At 38.7% G+C, this 19,919-nt stretch overlaps 1 protein-coding gene across 3 annotated transcripts in view; it reads left to right on the plus strand.

Annotated features, from left to right (window-relative positions):
* The window catches only part of LOC126334650 (ribonuclease P protein subunit p40-like), a 216,631-nt gene that overhangs the window by 60,854 nt on the left and 135,858 nt on the right, over positions 1 to 19,919 (plus strand). The window contains exon 2 of one of the 3 annotated variants that reach the window (XM_049997095.1): positions 15,774 to 19,280. The exons of the other annotated variants lie outside the window; for them this stretch is intronic. Within the exon in view, the coding sequence (XP_049853052.1) occupies positions 15,808 to 17,373 (1,566 nt within the window). The 5' untranslated portion in view covers positions 15,774 to 15,807 and the 3' untranslated portion in view covers positions 17,374 to 19,280. Of the gene's footprint in view, positions 1 to 15,773; positions 19,281 to 19,919 lie in introns of those variants that run through there. 3 annotated transcript variants of the gene reach the window in all.

Here is a 19,919-nt window from a genome sequence, read left to right on the forward strand (position 1 = left end):
CTATTATGCCACACACACACACACACACACACACACACACACACACACACACACACACAGAGAGAGAGAGAGAGAGAGAGAGAGAGAGAGAGAGAGAGAGAGAGAGAGAGAGAATATTTACCAGTTACCAACTGCAGCGACCTCTGCTCAAAAATGGATGACATGTTTTGTAAACTCAACTTCAACAATAAAAGTGTCAAATGCTAGATAAGACAAAATTATTACCAATTTATCAAGAAGTTCAATTGAAGGAAATTTTCTTAATTAAATATGAATAAAGTAGGTGATGTTGCAGAGCTTGTTGGCAATAACGCATTAAAAAATTCTATAACAAAAAGAAAATATTCCTGAAAGCAGCAAGCATTCTTACATCATCATTTAAATCACACCTTCTACCAAAAGCACATTTAATACCCATTTTAAACAGACTTCTCTAAAACTCAAAAGCATCCTGTCCATATTCCTGAACCATGTACTACGTAGTTTACAGTCTGCTGTGTATCAAGAGATTCTTAAAGCACTGAGCCCATCACATCTTATATTTCCAAATCTGTTGATATTCCAACCTGTACTCTCCCTTGTTTAACTCAGAGCTCTCTTCTTTCCAACATCTGATATCCCTAGATTATATGTAACTGTGCAATAAAATACCTGAAATACACAACACAGGTTTTCTTCCTGAGGTTGGCAGTCATTGTAGATCAACAGCAGGCTGTTGTTACCTGCATCATCCGTACATAAAGTATACTATTTCTGTATTTGAATGTTTTGTTATCAGTGGTGCCATTTCCATCTTTACAGCATCTTTTCTTTCAAATTTTTTCTGTCTTGGTACCCTTGTAGAACCGTACTTCATTCTCTTTCAGTATATTGCCAAAAAGCAGGGACTGCTTGGAAAGTAAGCTTCGCAGGGCTATAAATAAAGTACTGGAACAGTTCAAATAAATTGATTAGAAAGATCTTCAAACTATATCTTTGTATTACTTCTTTACAGAATCACCACTCAGATTTGAGCATTTCTCATTTGTCTTAGCAAATTAACAAAGTAGCTCTGCATCAAATTCTGCAACTTTAACTTATCGTTGGCCATGACAACACCTTTATGTTCTGTAATAGTCAAAGCTTTGCAGGCCAAGCCACTTTTTCATTTGTAGGAATAGGCGGAAATAACGTTGTACCAAGTGTGTGATGCATTGTGGATGTTGGTAAAAGTCACATTTGAACTGACACAATTCTTTTGCATGCTAGATAGTTGTGTGGCCAAGCAATGTCATGCAATAAACACATCACCACTAGTTAACACACTGCATTGATAGTTTTGAATGATTCATCTCAGTTTTTTAACGTCTCACAGTAGGCATCAGAATTGATAGTGCTTCCACATTACATAAGATCAACAAACAAGATTCTTTTAGTGCCACCAAGAACGATATCCGTAACCTACTGGCTTGATGTAGATTGGCTTGCGTATTTGTTTTGTTGTACAAGGATGTATGTACATGTTAATGCTATCCAAAGAACCAATAAAACTAATAGAAGAGAACCCACAGTTTCCCAAAAAACTGTGTACTGAAAAACAAATCATCTTAAAGTTATTATGTTCTAAAATTACTCCTAGTTTGAGAAAGAATAAGATGCAGTTATTATAGGCTCCTCAATGTCACATATATTGGCAAACATACTGTGTAGACAAAATACTAGTCACCCCCTCAAACGAGTGCACTGATTGTTTGAGGACAACTGTAGATGTTATAGGACTGGTACCAGATGGACATATGATCACCTGCCACTGATGTAATTCATGACAGTCAAGTGCTGTTTACATGTCAGTTGGTTGTAATTAGTCCAGTAGATGGGCTGATGTGGTGACATGACAGAATGACAGAAAGGAGCCATCACGTTTGGATGTATCCGTGACCACACAATGAAGGAAGTTGTTCGATAAATTTTGTTGGTGTAGCAAAGTGGATTGTCGAATAAGCATAGAAGGAATGGAGTGCCCCTTGCAGCCATGTAAGTCTGCATAAGGGCAATTGTTGTAAAATGATCCTAACCTACAGGAATTGGAGCTGCGTGCCAGTGGCAGTCAGTTTCTGACCTAGCGGGAATTGCTGCTTTCAGTGAATGCAGGTCCATCACAATCAGTTTCTGAGCTAATATTGCAAAAGCAACAGCACACTATGGAATTTGGAATCGGGTACCTCACGAAAGGCTAGTACTCACAGTGCCATATAAAGCTGCTCAACTTCAATGAGCCAAACATCACAGAAACTGGACAGTGACTGGCTAGGGCATGTATATTCTGTTCAAAATGACAACATGTGGGGCCAAAGGAGCCACCCCGACCACTACAACACTTGCTGTTTGCACTGTGCTGCTCCTTCAGGAGGCATGCTGTCTTTTGGGATTGTTCATTGTTCCTGACATTTTGTTTTCATTTCTTGAAGTTACGAGGCTAATATTTTAAGTCTTATTACAATTGTTCGGTTTTCTGTGGTACTGAACAGTGTCAGAAGCAAGTTTGCCAAATGTTTTTCAGTGGAAATGTTCACTGTCACTCTCTTGGGCAGAGGATTTCCATATGAGGTCACTTAGGAGAGTCAGTTTGGGCATTACGTGACTACACTGTCAGCAATTGTGCTTTATAATGGTGCTAACTATTCTGTTTTTGTTGACTAGACATCCACCTTAGTAAAGCAAAAATAGATGAGCCGGAGCATTGAAGTAAGTGATACATTTAAAAAGGTGGAACATGTGGAACTTATATCTGTGAATAAACCATGGTTCCACATAAAAGAAACAGGCAATCTGGCAAAAACATGTGGACATGCAGTCACACCTCTACCATAGCTGTAGCAGGCAATGCATGTGCCACACAGCTGATGCATAGCTTTGGTTGACGGTGAATAGATATAAAGCACTAGCAAGATAACACAGCACAAAACAATTGTAATTTGTAGATTGAATTTCTGTTTACATTGATAGTTTCTCTAACACAGTTGTTCACAGTTGCTATTCACTCAAATTTGCAAAATCGGTTTTTGTGCAGGTTCCAGGGTCCAGTAGTGTGGAGTCCAGTTAATGTTTTCAACCTTGCAAAGATGAATTATGAAGAACGTAATATGCAGTTGAGATCACTTACTTCTTTTGAAGACCTACATATGTTTTATTTATTAGAATGATGTTGACATTTCATTAGAAATTGTAGGAACATTAGAGAAACAGGAAATTGTCGATTCTGTGAATTGTGGTTCGAATGATAATTGTTAAAAATTGCTGTTATAAGTAGCTCCTTGTGCAACAAAAGTGAGAAATGTTAATTAAAAAAAAGAAGCATTTGCAATTTAGCTTAGCAGCTAAAATTTTGACATTGCATTTCTTTCAGAGTCTTCTTCGTGTATGAAAAATTTCAGGATATGTTTTGACATGTCGGATTGAACCATTCCCTTGTTAATCTCACAAAAGAAATCCCTCTTGCTGCATTATAATGTGTTTTGTTATTACTATTCTTCTTTCTTTCAACCGGGCGAGGTGACGCAATGGTTAGCACACTGGACTTGCATTCGGGACGACGACAGTTCAAACTCACGTCCGCCCATTCTGACTTAGGTTTTCCGTGATTTCCCTAAATCGCTTCAGGCAAATGCCGGTACAATTCCTTTGAAAGGGCACGACCAATTTCCTTCCCTACACTTTCTTAATACGAGCTTGTGCTCCGTCTCTAATGACCTTGTTGCCGACAGGACATTAAACACTAATCTCCTCTTCCTCCTTTCTTTCCAACTAATAAGATAAGCATCCTGTCCTCAATTAAGAGGCACATTTTTTGTTATGTTGCAAATAAGTAGAAAGCTTGATCAGAAAATGTAATAACAGGCTAATTATAAACCTAGCCCTCTGTTTTTCTCAGTAAAACCAAACGGGCAACTGTTGAGATGCATGCAACATCATGAGTCAAATGTAACTTAAAGTATGTCTCATTAGAGATCTCCGACAGAGTTTAAATTTTGAGGAAATGAAAATTTGTTGTATTGTTAAGAGTTCATTTGCACATGGTCACCTAAATTAAATAACACAGAGGTTTCTCGCATGTAAAACATCCTGTAACATTATCTGGAAATGCATTTTTTTAGATTTTATAATTATCACTTTAAAGATTCTTTACTATCAATAAAACTCAACTGAAAACATAATGCAGCACTTCCAGAAGCACTGATGCTAGCTGCATCTTTGTACATGGAATAGTTTGTAAGTGTCAGCGAACTAAATGAAATGTAATATTACGTGTGTGTTCTGTGTAGAATACGGGGACTCTACTTCACACCTCAAGATGTTCCTCCTAAAGTGTCAGTTCTCAGCCCAGTTCCAAACCAGAGCAAAAATTTGATGTTGGGGACCCCCTTCCCCTTGAACCTGTGAGATAGGATGTTGAAAATTTTAAAAAATCATTTTGTTTTCAAAAATATGTTCATTTTTTAGTGCAGATCTTTCTGAAGAGTTTGATATATAAAACATTTATGTTTGAGGAAATATAAAACATGTTATTTGGTCTTCAGTATGCCAAAGTGCAGTGCCACGCCTCTTAACATAGCATTCCTCTATGGCATGTCACTGTATTTTGCTGTATGGAATGCAAATGCATTTATTTTGTAATGGATGCCATCAAGTCTTTATTCAGGGTAGTGGAAATTAAAATGTCCTGTGGTGCTCTCCTACCTCAGTTGCCCAGTTTGACATCCTGCCCCGCCTCCCCTCCCCCCCCCCCCCCTCCACCCCCTTAAAAAAAAAAACTCACAATTAATACTGCCAGGGATTAGTTGTGACCAGGCGAATAAGAACTCTTCAGAAAATTTGCGCTCTTTATTGCGTATTAACTAATAAATTTCTCTGTACTGTAACATAACATTAAATATAAGAAACATAAAAGCAGTTAAGACTAGAGACAAGCAAGACAGTAAACATTTTGTCAGTCCTTAGATCCCAGCATTTTTTTCCTCTAAACTTGCTTCAGCTTTACAAAGTGTTCTTTGCTTTCTGCAAAAGAATCTATTACCTTGCATCATTGTTTGTCAGATGTGTTGCTACTTGAAAAATCAAAATGTCGTTGTCTAATACTGAAAAAGCTGTTAATATGGGTAGTACCCAAGAGTAGTGTGGTTTCTCCTTTTGATTGTGTCTATTTTGTCACTGTCTGCTAGATAAAATGAAATAGGTGTTTCTAATATGCAGCAATTGTAACACACGCCAAATAAGCGAGACTGCTTCTTCGCAAATGGTCATTTTTATCTACCTCATTTATAGAAATAAATGACAAAATATAATTCATAAAGTACCAATATCAATTGCCTATTAGGCCTACTACAAGCAGAAAGTTTTATGTTAGGAAGTAGTTCACATTTCAGTGATACACTCCAGTTTCTGAAACATGTGATCGAAATGCAGTAGTACAAAATTTTTATTTAAATTTGGAATCATCATATTCTTCCATATAATTTGTGTGATGTCCCTGTTTCTTCTCCTTCCTTATTCTAACAATCGATCATCTTATCACTAATTCTGTATCTATTTCTACCATAATCACAACTTATTCTCCAGTTAACTTCGCAGAACCTGCCAGAATCACTGGTTCAATTAGCTTGCGTTTATTCTCCGGTTAGGCATTATTACACGTTTGTGCGATATGTTTTCCATGCTATTCCGAGAATAGAAGTTAGCGACTGCTAACTGGGCACTGTACAATTGACCCTTAGTAGTGTAGTGGTCTGGCAAAAATTTTCTGTCAGACTTTCATTTTCTTATTCTGAGAAGATAATCTTTCTTACCTGTTATTTGTGTTAGTCATTTATTTTTACTCTGGCTGTCAGAATCCATGGATTTAGCTAATAATTATTACAGTGCTTATTGTTTGCACACCCAGTTGACCACATTAACAAACAGTGATTGGCATTCACGCGTTCAGGTTTATTTGGTTCAGATTGTATAGCTGCATCCCATTTTGTCGGCGGGAAAGCTTTTTATTTCTAGACGCAACAGGGACGCCTCTGGCAGAGACATCATGTACATTATGCACAAACATTCAAAAATTAATTAATGATTCATTCAGATATCAACATAGAATGTATTCAAAAATGTTCAAACACCAACAGGAATACATTTCAAAATAATATCATCAATCGATAGACCAACATCTGCTGGATGCTAAAACTTTGTGAAACAAGGTTTTTTCAAGATGATGAATTTGGTGCCCCTGGATATTGTAGTAGAGAGACTAGATAATGATAAAGAGAGCAAAACAAGGGGGAACAGAAGATAATGTGGCAATGCAACTGCGTGAATAATGCAGACACGAGCCATCACAAACACAGATAATATTAACTCTGATGACAAGACTCAAATCAATAGGCAGTCACAGAACACAGGATATATTAAAGGAATAAGATTACACTAGCATGAATCCATGAGAAACACTGTCAGGCCACACATATACAGTCAACATTCTTTGTGTGATGGGTAGAAATTTCACAAACTTGTACAAACAATTGAAAGTAGGTGGAAGTAGGAGAACAGTTGTTCCACATGTATAGAATATTCCAAAAATATATTCATGAGAAAATGAATACAGAACATTATATGTAGGTGAAATGGATGACAACATTAGAAACCATCTTCCATGTATTACTCAGCATATGCTGTTAGCACCGTCATGTTAATACTTTAGAAATAGGGAGGGGAGGTAGTAATAGTGTACACTCCAGTATTATCAATTGAAGCACTGGCACAGGCCACAGTTATGCATGCCAGTTCCCTGCATAACATTAAGTGAAAGGTAAATTGACACTCCTAGAGTGATATCACTTTGCCAGCATTTATTCACAACATAATGTCTATGAACTGACATTTCATTGTGTTTTTAAAACATCTTGTTTGTACCTAAGAACTCATTAGCACTGATACATTTAAACAATAAATTTTATAGATGGAACTGTTTTTCTCATAAGTGGAGAATGTGCGATGGGGATTGGAGAATGGACACAATGGTGATGTAGTTTAATGTGCAAAGTACCTCACACCAAAGTCTTTCATCCTGGTGGGCATATGAACACGAGATAGCACCATAGGAAAGTGGACGAGATGAATAACCTTACCATCTATTAAAATTTTGCTGATTTTTTTGTAATGGTTGGATAACCTAGTGTGAATGGCATTGAACTGCCACAGTTGGGGGTCATGAGTTCGGTACAGGTCATATGACAATTTCATTTTTGTCATTATTGTAGTGTGTTGTTGTATACAACACAAAAGAAGGGAGGATACTGCTGAATTTAGATTAGAGGCTAATTTATGGCTTCAAAGTCAATATATGTAAAAGTAATATTACAGAATGTTTTCTGATACGAGTTGCCCCTTAAATATATAGGATTTAATGCCAGTATGGCAAGATGTTCTTCATACAATATTCATTGTGGAAGAACAATTTATGTTTCATTGTGTCTATCATGAATGTAACTCTAGAAATTACAAATCAGAATGTAATAAATAAATTTGTATGCTCTTACTTCATGTTTAATATGGAATCTGTTGTATTTTCCCTCTTAGTCATCTGTTGTGTGACAATTGTAAGGAAGGCCATTATCAAAAGTGAAAATAAAGCAAGAATAACAAAATTCGGTAATGATTGGTATCCAACCTTTTGTATCTGCACAGATGTGGTAATGCTGTGGTACCACCACTATCACCACAGAATTTGTTACACCATTTCAAAGTTACTTAGTATTGAGGGTGCAGCTCATGAAAATTCAAGCAGTCTGCCAGATACAGTTAGTGTCGGTTGCCCTAATGGTGCAGAGACTGTCCAGCCTCTGGCTTGGGTTTGATCCTTACTACCATCCCACACCCAATTTTTGTATCGCCCTCTTGTTCGCTTTTAGAAAACCAAGCAAACATGATGATTGGCAACTCCGTCTCTGTCCTGCTCTTGGATTTGCATGTGCAGGAGATTGATTGGTTAAGTTCAATGTTAATTAACTTGGAAGTGGTGCAACATACACAATTTTTTCTTGACAACTTTTTCTCAGTACAACTTGTACTGCAACAGTCTTACAAGCTTTACAGACTGTTCCTGACCACACTGTACTAGCTGATAGAGCCTCGACTACAAGCCAAGAGAGCTTAACCTAGGAAGAGAGAATGGAACTCAACATTAGAGTCGATGTACTGGGACAGTGTATCCAAACACCAGGTAGATGAGTACAGAGCAAACACCCTGTGACCAGCATGAGTGACTGAGTAACTGTGTATGTGGAAAAGAGAGCGGAGGATGAGGCAGGATAGCTGATGTGTGTGTAAGAACTGCTGTGCCATGTATATTGTCACCAGCAACTGGGTCAGTGGCTCTGCCCATGCAATCCCTTGCAGACTCCATCTGTGGCAGGTTCTGCACAAGTCCACTGCAATACCCAGATTAGTTCATCTGCATTATCTGCTGTCCTGGATACTAAAACTCCCATACTGAAAAGGCCACATAAAGCCAAAAAAATGGCCAGGTCTGTGCCGTGACCTCCAGCATGAAACAGGAATGTGTGTGAGAATTCCTAGCAGCAGATCAACCATTGTAGGGAACAATGCTGACACACTGGCTCCACTGTAGAGCAGAAGATTGTGGAGGCTGGGGTAACAGTTGGTCTACAGGAATTGCCATGGGTGAGGCCTCATCCACTGGTGAGAGGGGGAAGGAGGGCAGCAGATCAAATTCCATGGGAGGTATCCCTGTCCACATCCAGTTTTGCAGTCAAAGTAGGTTTGTAGATATCATAGTGGGGATGGCAGTGAATGAGCGCATTGCGGCAACAGGAAATCTTGCATCAGAAGACGGCAGGCTCACGGACGGCAGCACTGAGGATCCAGTAGGTCGTGGATGCAACTGATTGCATTGCTTCTCCTGATAGGCATCCACTACCAGCAAATGCTGACCTGTGTAACCCATCATGACACCCAGTGTCGATCGAAAGACTGGCCCCAAATGACAGGCCAGCAAGAAAATCGCAGTGGGCTTTGATGGTCTGGGGCATATGACTCGGTGCAGCAAATCCAAAAGACACCATAGCTGGTACCCGTGCGAAAATTCCACTGAACTGTACCCATCAACCAATGTCATGCAAGTTGATGCATGAAAAATACTGACCCCATGACAATTTCGCCAACAATACCTCCGGTGGGAAAATTGCATAAGAGTCTGTGACACATTCCCTGTGGGCAGTCTTTTTAACGTCACTGCAGAGGCACAAGACAACATCTGACTTCTGAGTCACTGCCAGAGGGGTGGCCCATTGTATTGGTGAAGTAGGAGAAACTATGGCGATGGCCTAACAATGCTGCAACTTGACCCTGACCTAGTCGCGTATGATGAAGGGAATGGGGTAGGGCCAGAAAATTTAAGTATTGCGTACAATTTGAGAGATGTGTGCTTCAGAATTTTCGACCTGACCCAGGTTATTCTCAAACAGATGGTTGTACAGCCATAGAAAAGAGAGTCCAAGTGTTACAAGGGAACTTTTGAGACATTGACTGTATGTTGTCAACGGTCTAGAAACTAAAAACAGAAATGGCGTCTAACCCAAAAATACTTTGTGCTACTGGTGAATTAACCACTAACAATGTAACTTGCCATTCCAAATGCTGACAAGAGGTTGAGAATTTCCCCCTCAAAGGGATATGCTTGTTTACTATGAGACACAATGATGTAATGGCCATTGTGTCACAGGGCAGCCTAAGTTAATTAGATTGTCCATTGTTCTTTCGTCTACCAGGAACTCAAATGGCCACCCATCCACGACCAATGTAAGCAGAATACACTGATGCCCTGCTTGTGGGGCATCAGAAACATCTTCCGATTCAAAGGAAAACACTGAGGCCTCCAATGACCATCCCGAGGCTCACTGTCACAAACCATTGTCAAATGTCCAACATTATGACATGCCCCACATAGGGCATCAACACGTGGGCAGTTCCATCGAATGTGCACCAACTGACAGTTTGGGCATGTCTGCTGACTTTCCCATTGAGGGAAATCAAGTACAGTGGGAGAGTGATGCCGAGAATGCAAAAAAATGCTGTGAACAGGTATTACTATGCTATGACAGGGTGTATACGCCACAGTTCAACTGGACGATCCGGGAAAAACTGGGCAATTTTTTCATCCAGGAGAAAACCGGGAAAAACGTGGGAATCTTTTAGAACTCCGGGAATTTTTCAGAGTTTTAGTTTTCAATTAAATTTTTGTAATTTTGATTGCTAACAACCAATAGTCTAACAAAGAATATTACTCTACCTCACTACTACAAAATTATATTGCAGCAATAAAACATAAACGGGACAAAATAAATTAAGTAAAACCGAAGTTGCAAAGGAAATGCACCATTTACAACAAAAGAAACTGCACACGCAAACATGTGCCAACAACAAAACGTTTTAAAGGCATTAGGATGAAAGACTATGCAATACTTCATAACAGCAAACTGCTTGCGATGAGCATGACTTCAAAATTGTTTATGTTAGCTTTTTTAGAGAAGATGCCAGTCGCGTAGAACAGTACGTTCTCCTGCTTCTGGCTACTTGGAAGTGTGGCTGTAGCAAGCAGCCAGATGCTACACAGAAATTTTCTTTTTTTGGAACACAGTGTTTATATTTAGTTATTTTGTTGTTTCCTCTTCGTTTACAGATCTCATGTCAAATGAAAACAAAATGGTTTTCTGTGACTGGGAGCCATCAATTCATAGATTTTGTAAATTCATAGATAAAATAGATCACATAATTATGTAAGGCTAAAATACATTATTCGTTTCAGGTTTTTGGTTTTATTTTAATTCCAGGTTTTTAACAGTCAAGCATTAATCGCCTTGCAGAACGGTGAAGTTATTTTCGTTGAGTTGATAAAGAAATTTGGTTGTTATTAATCTTTTCCACTGAGGCAGTCAATTTATTTGAAACGAAGTGTTTCTTTCCATACTATTAGCTAGTTTCAACTGTTTGCTGGGTTTCAAGTGCACTTTTTCATCTTCTGGCATGTATGGCACTATCGATAAAATGAAATGAGCATATGGCATCATTGGCCGGGAGACCCCTATTCGGGGAAGTTTGGCCGCCAGGTGCAAGTCTTTATTTCATTAGACACCATGATAATAAAGAACCAAACTCGAGATAATGCAGTAATGATAATCCAAGAAAATTTACATCCTGAAAACCTGACTGAAAAGCTTAATTTAATGTTGGGGCCTTCTTCATTGTGAATCTGGACATACAAATGTACTTACGAAATTCTGATGCTCTTGCATTATAACACTCATATATATATTAAAAACAAAGATTCCAAGACTTACCAAGCGGGAAAGCGCCGGCAGACAGGCACAATGAACAAAACACACAAACACACACACAGAATTACTAGCTTTCGCAACCGATGGTTGCTTCTTCAGAAAGGAGAGGGAAAGACGAAAGGATGTGGGTTTTAAGGGAGAGGGTAAGGAGTCATTCCAATCCCGGGAGCGGAAAGACTTCCCTTAGGGGGAAAAAAGACAGGTGTACACTCGCGCGCGCACACACACACACACACACACACACACACACACACACACACACACACACACAAGCAGACACAAGCAGACATATTTAAAGGCAAAGAGTAAGGGCAGAGATGTCAGTCGAGGCGGAAGTACAGAGGCAAAGAAGTTGTTGAAAGACAGGTGAGGTATGAGCGGCGGCAACTTGAAATTAGCGGAGGTTGAGGCCTGGCGGATATCGAGAAGAGAGGATATACTGAAGGGCGAGTTCCCATCTCTGGAGTTCGGATAGGTTGGTGTTGGTGGGAAGTATCCAGATAACTCGGACGGTGTAACACTGTGCCAAGATGTGCTGGCCGTGCATCAAGGCATGTTTAGCCACAGGGTGATCCTCATTACCAACAAACACTGTCTGCCTGTGTCCATTCATGCGAATGGACAGTTTGTTGCTGGTCATTCCCACATAGAAAGCGTCACAGTGCAGGCAGGTCAGTTGGTAAATCACGTGGGTGCTTTCACACGTGGCTCTCCCTTTGATCGTGTACACCTTCCGGGTTACAGGACTGGAGTAGGTGGTGGTGGGAGGGTGCATAGGACAGGTTTTACATCGGGGGCGGTTGCAAGGGTAGGAGCCAGAGGGTAGGGAAGGTGGTTTGGGGACTTCATAGGGATGAACCAAGAGGTTACGAAGGTTAGGTGGACGGCGGAAAGACACTCTTGGTGGAGTGGGGAGGATTTAATGAAGGATGGATCTCATTTCGGGGCAGGATTTGAGGAAGTCGTATCCCTGCTGGAGAGCCACATTCAAGGTCTGATTCAGAGATGGGAACTCGCCCTTCAGTATATCCTTTCTTCTCGATATCCGCCAGGCCTCAACCTCCGCTAATTTCAAGTTGCCGCCGCTCATACCTCACCTGTCTTTCAACAACTTCTTTGCCTCTGTACTTCCGCCTCGACTGACATCTCTGCCCTTACTCTTTGCCTTTAAATATGTCTGCTTGTGTCTGTGTATGTGCGGATGGGTGTGTGTGTGTGTGTGTGTGTGTGTGTGTGTGTGTGTGTGTGTGTGTGTGTGTGTGTTCGTGTGCGTGTGTGCGCGCGCGCGCAAGTGTACACCTGTCTTTTTTTCCCCTAAGGGAAGTCTTTCCGCTCCCGGGATTGGAATGACTCCTTACCCTCTCCCTTAAAACCCACATCCTTTCGTCTTTCCCTCTCCTTCCTGAAGAAGCAACCATGGGTTGCGAAAGCTAGTAATTCTGTGTGTGTGTGTGTGTGTGTGTGTGTGTGTGTGTGTGTGTTTGTGTGTTTTGTTCATTGTTGCCAGTCTGCCGGTGTTTTCCCGCTTGGTAAGTCTTGGAATCTTTGTTTTTAATATATTTTTCCCATGTGGAAGTTTCTATATATATATATATATATATATATATATATATATAATTGATCTTCAAGACCAGTATTATATGTGAAAGCGTAGCTTCCCTTGCAGCCACACTTGTTTATTAATTTAAACCATTAACTTTTCCTACTCGTGTGTTCGCGCTGTTTAACAGTGCTGTTGCTGTTGACTGACTACATCACGTGTTCTATGCTCTGAATATCTGCTTTCATTGGCTGGCGAGATCACGTGGCATGGGTTATGATTAACTTACAAAAGCGCATCGCAAACTCGATTTCAATGCTTTGGAAACTAACTTGCCGAGTTTGATGGAATTCAAATTCATACTTTTGTAATATGAAAATATGCAGTGTACTTGTGGCTGCATATAACTTTTTTTTTTTCCCCGCTCGTGGTGGTTTACTAATGTACTGGGAATTTCAAGCCAGTGCATGAAAACTTAACCCTTCAAAGGATTGATAAGTTTTACAGATCCAAGGGAAAGTATCCTGTCATTTAACATGGAAAAAGTGTAGTTTTAACCAGGAAATCTGGGGAAATATCCAGAAATTTTTTTTCCTTGTCCGCATATACACCCTGTGAGACTTGTCTCAAACCTGTCGATCCATTGTGGGCCAAGAAAGGCAGCACCATGATGGCACTGCACTCAAATCATAGATCTCTCGGTTCCAAGAATAATTTGATCAGAGGGTGAATCTGCTGAGGAAAAGGGTGTCTGAATGTTGAGTAGAGATGAGCCTAGAGCAAACACAACATGGCCATTGTGAGTGAGTAACTGAGCACAGGAAAAACAGAGTACAGTGTGAGGCAAAAGCAGATGATGTTTACATAAGAACTGCCCAGACAGGCCTATTGCCGCTGACAAGGTAAACACCTAGATTGGACAGTCTGCCTTGCAACACTTGGCACATGTCCTCTGTGACAGTGTTCTGCACTATTCCACTATGATTCTCATGCCAGTTCATCTGCATCCAACTCATTACCTGCTAGTGGGGCATGAAACAACTAGTGCCCATCAGCACAGTAGCCTGTCTTAAAAACTTAGGCCATTTTAATGGCTGGCAAGTAAACTTAATTTCTCTCTTTTCTGAGGATGGTATAGCCTTAATGAAGGCCCACTGAGTTGAACGGATTTAGGGTGAAATAGCTATGAACTTAAACGACACTGGCATTCAATCCATTCTCTGATGCCCGTCCCTGACACTGTGCCTCCACCTTGTCATAGTTTGTTTGCAAGTTTTGAAGTCCATTTCCTTGCAACATAAGCCATGGGGTTTTCACAAAGTTGGTATTTCCTTTTATTGTTTGTGATATCACAGACGTTGCTTCCTAATAACACATTTATCCATATTGTCAGTGGCATATTTATTGCCTGCACTTTGCTGTTTTTCTTTGTGGTGAATACAAGAATTCCACTCATCTCCACATGATGCCCCTCCTACCATAATTACCCAGCATTAACATTTCTGTGTGCGCTGTCACTGCTTTCTTCTTATCATCACCAATAAATTTGTGTTAGCAGCAAGTCATTGTGACTGCCTGCAAAAGTACATCCCATGATAATTTTTCATGTTTCCACTGCAAGGCAAACAACATGCACTACTTAGAACTGGTGCATGGTGTACCTAGTCACGTGACCAAGTTAATTCTTGCGAGAGAGAGAGAGAGAGAGAGAGAGAGAGGGGGGGGGGGGGGGGGGGACATGTGTTCGCATGTTTGCATTTGCCGGACATTTCAGTTGTTATTGGTTTTTATCTACCTATCCAGGTATGTGTTCATTTTCTCATGGTTACATTTGATTAAATACAGGTTCATTATTATAAGAAGTATAAACAACAAGTAGTCATTTTTAATAAGGCTATTTATGTAGAACAAATGATGTTGTTGCTAGTTTCAATCTGGCGGGATAAGTTTCAGCAAAATATCATCTTGTTAGATAATCTTTATGGGTGGAACAGCTTTTTGGTACCTGCAGTTGCTTGTACAGTAATGATGTCTACAAGCCACCACAAAGTAGGTGTTAAATGTGCACTATCTTCTGAACAGCTGCACATGTTAATAAGACAGACAATTGATGATGAAACATGAGATGTATAAAGACCCTAGCAATTACGTAATGGTCCATTGTCTGTGGGAAGAATGTGTGCTAATATTGTGCCATTATGCAATACGACTGGTCTGCTACTTGTTTTACATTTGGTCAAATGTGCATTTGAATCCCTCATTTTCAATTTTTTTCTCCTTCATGTCTCATTCACTCACCCTCTTCTTATGCACTCTCCCTCACATCATCCTGTAACACACACTTTTAATTTCAATTTTCCATTTATTCAGTCACTCCTTGCTAGCTGTCTTCAGCACCTGTCAACCCATTTATTCTTCTCAAGTGATGTAGGAGCAAAAAATTTATCGAAAATTTCTTCCCTTGCTGCTTCAAACATCAGTGAGACCAGTTAAACCACTTGTCATAAATTGTATTTAAACAAAGCAGTCTGTTAGATCATGACATTATGTTCTGATCCCCATATGTGAACCAGTTAATTGCTTTCTTTGAAATTTGAAATTAGAACCTGAGTCTGTATATACGTGTTTATAAGTTTTGAACCAGTTACTATTACTACCACAAATATTAAATTTGTTTATAACTTTAAATAGCATTACTGCATCAACTTAAAGCAGTGCTGATAAGGTAATGTATTTAATAAGCTTCCTGAATAGGATTTTTTTGTTTATGTTTTAAATAATTGTACTCTTTTATGAAATATATTATGATGCACTAATTTAGACATTGTTTAAAATTCTAAATATAATTATTTTCTTTGCAGTTCTGTGCTTGACAAGTGCATTCTGTTTGTAACAATGCCTAAGAAAAAACAGCCCTTATCTTTAGAAAGATTGAGTCTTGCAGCTGTTGGTCAGTTTGTGGCACACATAGGCCGCATCATGATATCTCCAGGATCACCTATTTCACATGAAATGCCAACTCAACGTCCTGAGTATTTGCAGAACACCTTCCAATGGCTGAATGAACTATTATACTCAAGTGTTCCTAGATCTCTGTTTGATAAAATGGCTACTCATATTTTAACATCAGTCAGTGAATTAATAAAAGAAACAAAAGATTCTTATAGCCAGGATCAACCTATGTGGCTCTTTCTCAATAAAATGAATATAGTTGTTAAGTTAACAGAAGTTGCAGTCAACTATCATCTACGTGAAATGAATATCTCAGTGTGGCCAAAAATTATGAGACATGTTTTGTATCAAACATTAGAGAAGATGACTGGCCTTGAAACATTGAATCTTGGATCTGGTTCTGGTGGCTGGAAAACTTCTGACTTTGAAAAGACAGTTATACAGGGCATCACAGCAATGAAAAATTTAGTATCACTTTGTCTTTGTTTTGACTGCACTGATCATATTATATCAATTGTAGCAAACAACTGTAGTAGGTTACGCATCTTAGATGTTACTTCGTCACGCTCTGTAACTGATCGCAGTATACCATCTTTATTGAATTGCCAAGATTTGAGGCAGTTACTGTTATATCGAACTTCTGTATCTATTGAAGGCTATGCTGAATTGTTAGTGGGTTTAAAAAACTTAAGAGATCTTGGGCGCTGTGATGAATTTGGCACCATTCTTGAACATTTACGGTTTTCCAGCACATATTCTCATCCACTGGGATTACATATTTTCCAGAGCCGAGATGTGACAACTTATCATTTAAATTTACTTATAGAGATGTGTCCTTGTGTCAGACACGTTTCCATTTACCATGATGAAAGAATTAGTGACCTTACAGTACTTGCAGCTCTAAATGATTTAAAAGAACTGAAACTTATGTCTTGTGATTTTTATACTGACCATGTCAAGCTTTTGTTGGAAGTCAAAGGACAAAATCTGACATGGTTGCACCTTGAACATGTGGAAGAAATCGATCTAAATGCACTTATATACATTAGCCAGTTTTGCCCAAATTTAAAAAAATTAGTTTTTTATAACTGTGATTTTCTAGAGCATACATCTGTATCAATGAAGACACTTTCAGTTAAACCTTTCCAGTGTTTGGAATACATAATGTGTGTTGTAGACTGTGCACTTGTACATCTTGAATTTTTATTATCTAGTTGTTTCAACATTAAGTATATACAGTTAGGTTCTTCTACTGGTATTGGTGATGACACAATGGCTAAAGTTCTGTCAGTCAACCCAATGCAAAAACTTGAAGAATTAAAAATTTTGTATAGTGATAATTTGAGTATGCATACTGTAAATTTGTTAATGAACCACTGTGATAATCTCAGGGTTTTGTCTGAACTAGAAAGTTGGCAAGGAATCTCTCCAGCTGAGCTTCAACAATTTCGGGAACACCTGAAAAATAGTAACACTGATTTGGATGTGAGACCAACTCTGTCATACTAGTGCATTGTGGTCGATTCCTAATTGTGTATAACATTGTGTTGTTAGAAGTGAAGCAACACAGATCGAATGTAATTATTTGCTGCTGCATTACTCTGTGATGTTGGCATCAAATTGTAATAATGTTTGTGATAGCAATGGTACCTGAGGTACAAAAAAACCAGCAGATGTTGGTAAACGTGTGAATATATTTTGTGGTAGTGTTGTAAGAAATGCTTATTTTTATAAGTCTTTCATGAGGCTATTAAGAAAGTTTGAGTATTGCATTGTACATATTTGATGTATTTATTGGTACTTGCTATGTCAGAAGACTGTTTAATAATGTAACACAGAAAAAAAAAGTTGCAAAGTGATGTGGTCTCAGCAGAATTAATTACATGGATAGTTGAACAATATTGATGGGTTAATCATAGTTGTTGTCAAGGAAACAAATATTTTGAAAGTTGCTTATAATTGTTAATATCCTTAACATGGTATTTCCTGATGGTTTATTGCAGAAAGTAACTTTGTGCATGCTTTTGTGACATGGCTGCTTTTTCATTTCTGATCTATACATTTTCGTATAATTTTATGGTGTGGTGCTTTTCTTGTTGGTGTTGTTAGTGACAGACAGACCATAATATTGATATAGTTTCTGAAGATCTCCCCCCCCCCTTCCGTACCCCCCTCCTCCTCCCGCCCTCTCTCTCTCTCTCTCTCTCTCTCTCTCTCTCTCTCTCTCTCTCTCTCTCTCTCTGTTGTCATTGTTGTTGGTTTGCAATACTTTTTGTTTTGTGTTCTCGCATGTTACTGATCATTATGTTCTGTACATTTGTTCAATCTGATAATGCCTTTTCCAGTAGCTTGTGATGACTGTGTTTCTGTCTCCAGAGTTCCTTTTTGAGCATTTGTAGGTATCAGGTTACAATGCTAGATGTAGTGAGAATTGTAGAATTAAATATTACTGCAGTTCTGCAGTGGGAGGTGCAACTATTACTACTACTACTGTATTATTATTATTATTATTATTAATAATGTAACAAAATTGTATAAAGAAGGAAGGAAATTCATTGGTTTTGTAAAACAAATGTGAGCATTGTAAATTTGTAGCTATGTTTTATATTTTTGAGATGTTATTTCCAAGGATGAATGGAGTGTTGTGAATATTGACAACAGTATTGTTTATTCAAATTTGACGTATCACACAAACGTAACTTTGCTGTTGACTTCTGTTAGTTGCTTTATAGGCAGCTTTCTCTCTCTCTCTCTCTCTCTCTCTCTCTCTCTCTCTCTCTCTCTCTCTCTCTCTCTCTCTCTATCTCAATTGTTTAGTTGAAATTTTCCATTGATTATTTAATGCTGTTCAGGCATTTAAGCAATCTCAGAAGAGATTTATAGTATCAGTTATATACACACAGCCATCTCACTAGTTGGCTATAATTTCTTATATAGCGCTGTGTTGTCTTTCATTTGTTAAAAAATTCAATCTTGTGAATCTAACTGATGGATTCATCGTCACTGCTGGAAAAGTCCATTAGCTATAATTATGTTTATTTTATTTATAGTCAATGCCACATCAGCACACGTTACAAACAAAAGCAGGTAAATATATTAAAAAACCATTTGTTTTACAATCTAGCACTTAGAAGATAGCCTTATACATGTATTATCAACTATTTTTCACAGTCTACATTTACTGTCAAACAAACATTAATGGATTTATTTTACAATTGGCAAATGTCGAAATTAACTGTGTTTCTTAGTGCTGCAATATCTGCGCAAGAAGCGATAGTTTATTGAGGAAAAGTATAAATTATGACATAGGAGCTGAAAACCTACGTACCAAATTAGAAGCCTTGGATAAACAGTGGATGTATCGGTTTTACTGCGCTCACATAAGAGATCACAGTTGACAAAATGAAGTTTATTAACTATTAAAAATTACTGGAACCCAAGAAATATTACCGAACATTTTGGAAAATGCCTTTTAAGTGCCAACCCAGTGTAAATTTTATTTCGACTTTTTGAAGCTGCCTTGAAAGGGTTAAAATTCAGATTGATGTTGGACACACAGGGAATCATATAATTAGAATCAAGATGAGGATCAAAAGGCTTAAAGGATACCGAATAAACCCTTTCAAAGACTTAAAGAATGACTATGAGCTCACGTCTCTTGTACTCATGATTATTTCTGGTTTCATTTAGGTACTACCTCTTTACATTGATTTGTATGATTTACAAGGATATTTTGTTCCTGTATGTGCCACAAAGTAGCCATTTTCATGCCCAACAAATAAGATAGACATTTTTCAGTTGTGTGTGAAGTGGTTTTGACTTAGTGTTCTTTTCAAGTAGTTTCATTTGCAAAATGATATTGCCCCCCTTCCTTCCTTATCACAGTCCCTTCTCTCCTATCCATTCATACAGTATGTAGATTCTGAGATTCTCTCTCTCTCTCTCTCTCTCTCTCTCTCTCTCTCTCTCTCTCTCTCTCTCTCTCTCTCTCTCCCCCCCCCTCCCTCCCCCCCCCTCCCTCTCCCCCTAAAAAATGATGCTAGGTAAACATTCTT

Source organism: Schistocerca gregaria, chromosome 2 (genome assembly GCF_023897955.1).
Source record: "Schistocerca gregaria isolate iqSchGreg1 chromosome 2, iqSchGreg1.2, whole genome shotgun sequence".
Lineage (NCBI taxonomy): Eukaryota > Metazoa > Arthropoda > Insecta > Orthoptera > Acrididae > Schistocerca > Schistocerca gregaria.